The sequence below is a fragment of the Haliotis rufescens genome, unplaced genomic scaffold (assembly GCF_023055435.1).
Source record: "Haliotis rufescens isolate VD_foot unplaced genomic scaffold, xgHalRufe1.0.p SCAF_22, whole genome shotgun sequence".
NCBI classification, from domain to species: Eukaryota; Metazoa; Mollusca; class Gastropoda; order Lepetellida; family Haliotidae; genus Haliotis; species Haliotis rufescens.
This window is the reverse complement of record NW_025963913.1, coordinates 3,513,729-3,524,605: the sequence shown is the minus strand read 5'-3', so window position 1 is coordinate 3,524,605 and position 10,877 is coordinate 3,513,729. Positions and strand designations below refer to the sequence as shown.

The following is a 10,877-nucleotide window of genomic DNA, read 5'->3' as shown; positions in this document are numbered from 1 at the left end:
CCCATACAGCATTGTTACATGGCTTCCCAGAGATTTGTTGAACAGCATCCCAAATAGCTTGCCGTTATATAGCTTTGTTACATATCATCCCATATACCTTTGTTATATAGCATACCATAAGTCTCTGTTATATAGCATCCCATATCGCTTTCTGTTATGTAGGTTCTATAGCTTTCTGTTATATAGCATCCCATAGCTTTCTGTTATATAGCATCCCACATAGCTTTGTTATATTGCATCCCATATATGTGTTATATAGCATCCCATGTAGCTTTCTGTTATATATGATCCATAGCTTTCTGTTATATAGCATCCCTCAAACTTTTATGATTACATTAATTAAACAAACCCAAATCTATTTTCTTTCAAAATTAATTGTAGGTGAATACAGAAATCAAAATCCCTTTATTTTCCATTTGTACACGCCATGATTATTTAGCTTAATCGGCTGGAGATTAAAAACGTATGCCATTTCAAATTTCATTAACATTTGAAGCAAACGTATTTGTTATAAATATCACAGTTGCTTGATACCATGGGACATGTCCTCTTATTATTGCTCGGGCATGGCAATACCTGAAGTTTGTATCGATATCCGCCATTATAAACAATACCTTTTCTCAAATATGATGTCATGGCACAGTCATGCATACAAACAAAGAAAATGCAGGGTTTTTATATATCAATTTATAATTCATATCTGAAGCTTGGCGTAAAGAGGTTCTAAAAGCGTTTTGTCGATAATACGCGAAACTTCTGTCTGGCTATCTTCCAAATAGAACACCCACTCGAGAAAATGACGAATCTGTGACGTCACACTGAATAATAAAATGTAACGTCATAGTACATAGTTACGTAGAGTAACGGACAGTGCTTGTTTTGTGACGTCATTCGTTTTATCGCGAGACAGGCGAGAGTTATGTCGACCATCACATTAGCCAGTTTAGATTTCCTGACTTATTCCGCATGTGTTGGCTAACTTGGGAAACGCCAGTGTTCGTGACTTCGGAAAAAATTGTTTAGAAACCAGGAGGAATCTTTTGAACCTTCAGCATCTTGGTGTTCGCAGTAAGAAAGTCGAAATTACCATACTTCGCTATGTTCAAAGGTACCTGCATCGTTTTACCACTGTGCATGCGGTTGGTTATGTTATCGTTTCACCTCCATTATTTTGAATTTGGCGCTGCAATGTAATGCGCTACCCCGCTTCAGCACTGTTCATTGCTCGGGCTTGTGTCCGGAAGTCATATCCCACAATGCCACTGTCATATATCACGCATGCGTACCGGGTCTCCAAATGTATCTGAGAGAAGACGATGAGCTCGAAAATTCCTAGAAAAGGTTCAGTATTTTCACCCAACATAAAGTTGTCTTGATGATTTCATGACTTATCAGTTAAGTAGTAACCGCATATTTCATATGTCGTTTCAGCTTTGGCCATTCAGGCGCGGAAGAAGCGCTCAAAAGCTAAACCGCGTTTTAAAAACGACGACAAGTCAAAGAGAGCCTCGTAAGTAAAACATTGGTTTATTCGCTTCTGAATCACTCGGGAAACAATCCTTCTGATTTCCTGTCAGGTTGTGGTTCCGGATATTTCTGATTCGAGTACATGTCTCTGTCTGATTTCGTGACCATTCAGGTCGATTGTTTTTGTTCCATCTTTGCTAGACATGTCGCTAATGATTCATTCTTGAACACGTGTGGATCATGCCTAGTGACAGGTCCACGCTCCATTCACAAGCGAAACGCCGTCGTTAGATTCCATTCACAGCCCCATACTTAATTAGTACTCAAGCAACTGTTTAGTTCCCTGGTCGATTCAGCCCCATTTTGAAATAAGCTTATTATTGCTGGCCACCCATGTCTGGGGATTGTTTTTGTTCTTGGCAACACAACGTGAACATCTTGTTGTCACCGTGAACAGACTGAAGTCTGTGTTTACACATCTGTTTTAATTACCAAATTGTGTGTAACGGTTGGGAAGGCCATGCTATTTCAATCAAAATAGTTGATTTACATTGCGAGATTTAATTCTTAATTGGTATTGATTTTGTGGGTTGGAGCTAAAAATGTGAAATGACACCTCACTTGCACTGAATACTACTGGAGCCATTCTTCCCACAGGACAAACTCAGGCTATATTCCATTGTAGTTGAGTGACTCTTACCACTCGTACAGTATTAATTTGGATGTGTTTCCTATGTGGTACTGTTTTGAAAATCTGGCCTTAATATCAATGTGCCTGTGGGTGTATTTTTTCTAACTGAGTTGGGGAGACAGTCATAAATATATTTGACATGGATATTGAACTTTTTGTGTGTATGGTTTGACCACATCAATCAGGTTTTAGCATGTTTAGTAGTCTGTCATACGTACCCTGAACCAAATATATCCAATACAGTCCATGCAAGTCTATAATAGTCTCTGGGTTCCTTTTTATTATATTTTAGTAAGAGAATTTAACAACTTGTTTTTTCTATAAAATATGCTCATTTCAGCTACTAGATGCATGTTAGTTTAGATTAAAAAACATTTTTTTATCAGTCGGTACAGAATCTTCCAAAAGCATTCTTGAACCTGTAACTGAATTACGCATTTAATCTACACTATGTAAATGAGGTTATTCTTGTTATGTTCACAATATCTTAGACTAAAAGATAACTCATGCTCATGATTCCCTGTTTTCATACCTAAGGTGAAACCATGGATGTCGAAGTTTACATTGCATGTACAAGTTTTGCATATTTAAAAATCAATTTTACAAGTTTTAGCTTTCTTTTTTAATCAATATGAGAAGTGTCTGGACTGTCTTTATTCAGCATGTAAATGTTATTTGTTAATTGTAAACCAACACAAGATTCCCTTTCTGATGGGATGGGTGATTATACATGATCATATGATGTACCCTGATGTGTAAGCAAGATATGGGTGTTGTCATGGAGATACTATATGTGTAAGATTGAATGGAAACAATTAAGGGCATTACTCCTGTTTTTTTTTTTGCTAAGTTGAAATTGTTTTCCGAGAACGCTTAGGAAAGTATAGGGTGTCCTTCCCATATATTATCTGATCACAGTCATATACATACATGAAAGTGATTGTCAGCTATTATGTTTTTGTCTCCCTGTTATTTCTAATTTTCGCCTACATGTGAATGTGGAGAGCTCATTACCTTTGAGGACATGAATATTATTTTGTTATTTTTATCATTTTGATCTGATAAATTCTTTGTTCAAGCAACATGGAGCAATTTTTTGTTGAGAAGAAGAGGAAAAGTAGCCTGGTTCATGACATCACATTTGGTGTTACTTTTTGACTTCTTTGAAAGGCATTTTTATGAAGCAACCTGCGCCCATGTAAAGGGATCCCTTTGGATGTAGAAATATTTTTGATGATTTACCCATATAACAGGATAGTCCACTGGTCCGAGACTAGTTGTTTGCTCCCCAAATCCAGTTATTTTGCATGAGCCACTAGTCTGAAATGAGCTGCAGACTAGTTGGATATAACCAATAGTGTCTACCTCTGTGTAATGACTTATCGCTGAGTGATTAGAAAAACATCTATGTAGACTTATGTCTTTCCCCATCTTCCTCCAAATATTATAATGATTCAAGCAGTTGTTTCCAAATTTTCATAGGAGTCAAACACAACATTCCAAGCAGCATGTGCAACATCAGCTTCTAGAAAATAAACATAAACTAGTTGTTCTGAATGGATAATAACAACCATGCTATATTGTGAATATTTTATGCTATCATTTCTGTTCTGTCTTTCAATCAGCATGATAAGTGACGTCTTTTTTTTTTTGAGTTTCATCTGCACCAAATATTAGTAATATTGCCAGAAAAGTGGTGTCCAGTTTGACAATAAAGGCAAATTGTTTTGAAAACTGGCATCTGATTGGCTCAAAAACACATGGATCTGTCATTTTGAGTGGGTGATTTGATCTCGACTGAGTATGTTTGTGAATCGGGACTAAAAGGTCTTATTTTAGTGGGATTGAAAAAAGGACAATTTCTTGTGCATACTTAAGTCCTGTAAGCGTTCTAACTTGTTTGGTCCTGTATTTTGTCAGTGCCATACCCATTGGTTTCACTGATGTTGACACATTCCCAGGTCTGTCTTTTTTTTTCCGTCACTCTTCGCTTGACGATTTAATGATTCGTACATGCTTTCTTGCATCCCATCGGACTTACAACGTAAAATATTTGTGTCCATTCTCAGTTGCCACTAGTTTGTTTCTCAAGTCTAGTAAAATGTCTTTGAGTTTAGTAAACTTTGCTAATAAGAGTCAATATATGCTATGGTATATACACATAAAGATCTTCAGGGAATGATGATGAAGAATGAAGAAGAATCAAAAGGTTTAGGAACATACTGAGACAAGTAGGAGAACTAGTGTATATATTTTGTTATATCGGGGCGGTCTGGTAGCCTAGTGGTTAAAGCGTTAGCTCATCACGCCGAAGACCCGGGTTCGATTCCCGACATGGGTACAATGTGTGAAGCCCATTTCTGGTGTCCCCCGCCGTGATATTGCTGGAATATTGCTAAAAGCGACGTAAAACCTCACTCACTCACACACTATTTTGTTATATCAAATCGACTGGATACCACAGGGATATATATAGTCTTACCCAGGGACCGATGTACAGCACCAAGTGTGCAGCAAATATCAGTAAAAATTCCCAAATTTGAATTAAAACCTTCCCAGTTGATATTGTTGTGTGACTAATGTTATGGCTTTTGGAGGTGACTTGTAAACAACTCTTCTGAATTTTTTTTTTTTCAAGGGCACTAAATTTGGAATGCCATAAATATCTTAACCGTGGACAATGATACCGTGAAGATCAAGGTTAGAATAGGTCTTCAGCAACCCATTCTTATCGTAGGAAGCGACTTGTGAGATCGGTGGTCAGTCTCGTTGACTTCGCTGATACATGTCGTCTTGTGCTGGAATACTGCTGAGTGCGGCATTAAACAAAAAAGAGAAGAAACAAAGACAATGATAACCAAAGTTGTTTATTTCACATTTTGTCAAAGTATTTTATGCAAGGTGATAAGTTGAATCATATGTTATTTGCATGGGTTGATGCTCATTTAGCTCCAGGGTGGAACAGGTTTTCAGCAACCCATGCTTGTTGTAAGAAGCGACTAATGGGATCGGGTGGTCAGACTCACTGTCTTGGTTGATGCATGTCATCATATCCCCATTGTGTAGATCGATGCACATGGTGTCAATCCCTTGATTGTCTGGTCCGGATTATTTACAGACTGCCGTCATATAGCTGGACTATTACTGAGTGCGGTGTTAAACAATAAACAAACAAAGAAATTCAAGACTCTGGCTTCGGACAAGTGGTTAAGATCAAGGATGGTGAACCTGCTCAATGAGTCTACATGTGTTTGTTATGGTTATCTTTGGTAAACAATACCAATTTCAGAAATGATGTTTTTATTGTAGACAACAGATCTTGTGGAAACAGATTTACAGAAGTGATGTTTTGGGGGGATATATTATCATGTTTTGGAATTGTCCCTTTTTATATTCATCAGACTATTTGTAAAATATTGGATGTTTCATCTTAAGCAGGGGCGGTCAGGTAGTCCAGTGGTTAAAGATTCGCTCGTCAGGCCTAAGACCTGGGTTCGATTCCCTACATGGGTACAATGTGTGAAGCCCATTTCTGGTGTCCCCCGCCGTGATATTGCTGGAATATTGCTAAAAGCGGCGTAAAATCCAAGTCACTCACTCATCTTAAGCATGCCTACTATTTGCAAAATGGCTTAATGTTGAGTATGGTTTTTGGTGGTGAGGAGCGGTGTTGTTGCCAGGGGATTAATGCGTTAGCTCGCCACGCCGAAGACCCAGGTTCGATTCCCCCAGCCCATTTCTGTTGTCCCCCGCAGTGATATTGCTGGAATATTGATAAAAGCAGAGTAAAGCCATATTCACTCACTATTGGTGATGATGGGGTAGCCGGGTGGTTTGAAAGCTTCACAAGACACAGGGTTTGAACCCCCTCGTGGGAAGTGTATGGAAACCTTTTTTGGTGTCATTACTATAACACTGCAGGAATATTGACAAGTTGTGTGAAACCTTACTGACCGAACATTAACTGAGACCTCATTTGTAGTTACATTACTACGACTTTAAACAAAGTATGGACCCCCTGCTCACTTGTTTGTAGTTTGAAGTGATGCTTAGTTTGTTAGATTTGCCCGGTATGATGCCTGTGATGCTAGTATGTGAACCTAACATTGTGTTGATATAAGGAAATTGTACAGAATATTCAAGTGGTTGTCCTGTCAAAAGTAGTTTAAGGAAATGATGCTGTTTAGTCTTTGATCATGTTGATAAACAAAATGAACAGGAGTGAAACCAACTACAGCTTTCGGACATTATTTTCTATGTCATTGATGCTAAATCTGACTGTACTTTATTATGAAATATTGGAACAAATGAAGTTGCTCTATTGTATCTTGTTAATTTATTTAATATTTCTTCTGCAAGAGAGTTCCATCTGAATAGGTATTGATTCATTTAATGAAAAAGGGTTAGCAGGGATAGAACATATAGAAATTATTACTTTCAAGTCTGCTGCAAGGACTTCAGAGATGTTTACTTTTGGTGTGTCCTTTGGAATTAAAGTGTTTGATAATATCCTTATCAATTTCTGAATTATTTTGACATTCAAATGGTATTTTCATTTTCCATGTCCAGTTTATTTGTGTAGAACATTTATACTTGGCTTCATCATGTTCATATGATAAACAGTCACAGGTTATTTTCGTTGAAAAGTATCATTTCTAAGTGTGGCTTCATCTCCTTGAGACACAGGTCCCCATTCCACAAATCGATCATAGCGCTAAGTTGATCCCATACTTTAACATAGACTTATGACAAGGGATCTTATTTTCTTATAACCCTGGTTGGATTTTCAAAGCACTATTGAAAATTTGACATTTTCTCTTAATTGTTGACTTTGGTAAATTAATCATGACATCAGTATAAGGTAACCAACTTATCACCAGCTATGATTGATCATCAGAACATCACTTCTACTAAGAGGGCAGGTGTGATCTAAGATATCATCATTTGTAGTGTAGTTGTATTACTGAACAATGCATAACCAAGACAGCATTTGTCAGTTTCATTCCCAGATTCACCCTGATTTTCGTTCTTGTTCTGTAAGCACCACATCCATGCCAGTAGGTTTCACAAGTTGTTAGACCCTTTGAAAATCTGGGTTAGTATTGGTCGTCATTGTATCCCAATTGCATGGATCTATGCTCATAAGTCATAATGTCAATTACAGGGTTGTCCGGTCCAGACACCATATTGCTGCATCATATAGCTGGAATAATTCATTAAACATTAAACATTAAACAACAAACACAAGTTGTAAGAGGTTCCAACCTGCATCACTAATTCTTTCCTGCCACATGAGACAGTGTTCAATTTGACTGCTAACTCAATATCATACAAGTATTCTGTGATTGTGGGTTTGAATCCCAGATTCCCCTGAAGAGGATTCATGGTTCGCCAGCACCTTACTGGTGATCACAGGCATGAAAGTCAACCAAGAACTTCTACTTGCCCGAATATTGATCAGTAACATACAGCAACATCCCCGACAGTTTCGCCAAAGTGATAAATGTCAGATCTTCATCTGCATCACTTCAGGATTTCCTTCCAAAATGAGAAGACATGCCATGATATAAGCGGAACACTGTTCAAAGTGGTCTTAAACCAGCTCACTCAAACAGCAAAGATAATTTTCTATTATTGGCACATTATGAAATTATGATGAATACAAGCAACTTAAGAAATTGTCTTCAACTTGCAAGACTACTACAGTAATAGTAATAGGGATGGAAATTAAAACTAGTTTGGGCCGGTTTTGTTAATTTTTAATATAGTTGAATTTCACATGTACTTTTGGCAGTATATTTGCTGTATTATCACTATTTTGGCTAGTAGATGTTCTTGGTTAATTTCCACCCCTCCTACATGTCCTAGTGATACTATGGAGACTACCTCTACCAAAACTGACTTGGCCAGCTAAAACTCAACCAGACTTAACAACTGACTGAATTATCTGAGGAACTGTCAGATGTGATGAAGTTGTTTATGAAAAGTATCTTTATCTGACTTGTCAGATTTGTACAGTGGTCGCTTGTATACACCATCAAAACAGAAATTTTGTTTTACCCTTCATCGAAACATCAGTTGCAACGTCAGTTGCAGACACCAAGAGTCTGCAATTGATTTCTAAGGGGAAAAAACTCATATAACAGTGTTTAATGAGTGAAATGAAAGGTATTTCTGAAAAATAGTGTTGTACATTTCCTGGATGCATTGATTTCCTTGTCAGTATGATATTTAGACATTTACATAAAAAGTAATTTGTAGCTGAACATGAACATAACCATGAATGTCATCCTCAAGGCAGTTGCCTGCATTCGTCTTTCTCCAGGGCATCAGATCAGGTTGGTGTTTCTCAATTATCTCAGTAAGTGATGACTGAAATGGGGTGAGGTTGGCCACAGTCAAATTGCTGCTGAATGTGGATCAAAGTGCTTGGCTGGGTCATTGTCACCGCTAAGTGCCTGTGTGTCACTTGTAAAGAGTAAAGATTGATCTTACTATTGATGCATTGCAATTGTCTATGGCCCAATGGCAATACATCGCTGACAAATTGAATATCATAATTGACATCGATGTCATGCTGCACTATCGATAGTATTGATAATGTAATACAATGAATATACTGTCAATCCCTTACTTTTCAATTCGTTGGGACCCAAAATACTCCTTGCTATGCTGGAACATGTGGGGTGGATCTCTTAAAAAACAAACATAATAAAATGAAAAGTTGGTGTGAATGTTCGCACAGATGAGGATGTGGATTAGTTTGAGAGGCCCTGTTACCTTGTGTCTATTTAAATCTATTTCTTGTCATGCTTCTGACATTGTCTGAGGAGTCGGGCTGTTTCATACTACATGTACTTCACATTGTATATATTCCAGATAGACAGTCATTAGCAATTGTAAATTAACTTGCTTGTGGTTGATGATTGTGCTGATTATTACAGGTTGTTAGTCAATCAAAATGTCATTTATTGTAGTAATAATTGGTGATTAGGAAGTATTTACATAATTTCGGGTGATGGTAAAGATGTTATCAGAATCAGATGAACTGGTTTTGCCTACAATTCTGAAGCTGTATTTTCCCAATTCTTTGATAGCTCTGGAATGATACAATGTTTCCACTTCAAATATAAGATGTAAATTTAAAACCAGTTGCCCTATTGCCATGATTATGCATCATGTTCATTTTACACAGAAGTGTGTTTTTCTCTGCTATGTACATGACTTCAGTTTAACAGTTATTTTTATGTGCATGTTTTATGTTCTATCATTGTAATTTTAAGTTTATCAACATTTATGAATATTTATTCAAAAGTTATGGTTTTGATGGCACACAAAATGGGACATTTGCAATTTTATCTTCAGTAACAAAATAATTCAGTATTTGATAATGTTATTTAGAGCATTAGCATAATTTATAGATTTCCTTCTTAACCATCACAAGAACCTTAAACCATGTGTTTGTAAAAAAATATATCTTCTGTACCCATGTCCATTACTTCTGACTGTCAGCACCAATTGATTGCCTGAATCCACAAAAACAAATCTCCCACAATTCCCCAACCTCATTCGAACTGTCATGGAATATCCCATACTAACTAACAAGTTTACTGTGGTGGCAGTGCCTTTCCCTGATTGCCATTACAAAGGGACAGCACTCTGAGTAGCTTATGTGATTGTGCTATAAATAGTAGGTGAGCGAGGCAGCTCCCATCATGTAATTACCCCCTATCTGCCAGGCCTGGCAGTAAACTGTTAAACAGGCAGCCTGCCTTGAGTTGTTGCCTGCATTGACTACTGTGAAAGAAGATGGGAGGAGTACAAGATGCTTGGACATCCTACTGGCTTCCGGAGAAGGTTAGTTACCCCGGGGTGTCTCCTACCTCCTATTTCATTAGAGTTGAAGTTTGATCCCACTTCTCTTATGCTTGTTTCACGCAAACTATTTTATCTTTTGCTTTAATCTGAAAATGAGGGAAGACAACTGATTTCTACCAGCAAAGAAGGCACAAGTTTGCTAATGGACTTTACTTTTCACATTTCCAGAATTCCATGCATTAAGTAGACATGAACTTAATATCGAATTCAGTTTTATGTGCCTTAGTTGTTTGGTGTTGTGTATCTTGACTGGGACATATATTGATTAGTTCCTGATAGCTTCTTTTCTGTGGATCGGTGTTGTTCATGTAATAGATTGTGTATATTGTAAGAGACAGTGCTCGGGGTGTTTAATATGATTTTCAAAATAGAGCTTGCTTTTTTAATGTCACCAACTATAATTTAGCTACAAATCAATATTTGTACAGTTAATAATAATCAGACACTTAGTGTTAGTCAAAGACAATTTTTGAAGTTTCTTTTTCTAGAGTATTTGGCTTTCAAATTTCTCCTTATTTTGTAAATAACATTGCACGTTTTATTACTAAGATGAAAGTCCAGAGGTTGTTTTTCAACTTAGAGATAAATGATGTGCCCTCAGGTCAAAATAAGAGAAAGCCCTAAACTGGATCTCTGGGCGGTAGAAATCTCCTTAAATTCCTGCACTGACATGATATAGATAAAGTATATATAATGTTGCAGGCGAATGATAATCATACATGCATTTTCATGAACTACATTTAACGTTAATTGTGTGATTGAAACTTCATGGCAAACTTCACAAGGAAGTCAAAACTTGAATGTTAACTTGACCTACATTATGTCAGTAGGAATAATGTTG

The 10,877-nt window shown here is 37.1% G+C and overlaps 1 protein-coding gene across 3 annotated transcripts in view; it reads left to right on the top strand.

The window, feature by feature from the left end:
- Nucleotides 1–906: 906 nt before the first annotated feature.
- LOC124136332 (SRSF protein kinase 3-like) overlaps nt 907–10,877 on the top strand; it is a 59,528-nt gene continuing 49,557 nt past the window's right edge. The window contains exons 1-2 of one of the 3 annotated variants that reach the window (XM_046502235.2): nt 907–1,108; nt 1,432–1,510. In XM_046502235.2, coding sequence (XP_046358191.1) covers nt 1,099–1,108; nt 1,432–1,510 — 89 coding nt within the window. In that variant the 5' untranslated portion in view covers nt 907–1,098. Of the gene's footprint in view, nt 1,109–1,135; nt 1,342–1,431; nt 1,511–9,857; nt 10,016–10,877 lie in introns of those variants that run through there. The other 2 variants (XM_046502233.2, XM_046502236.2) reach the window with 2 other exon arrangements.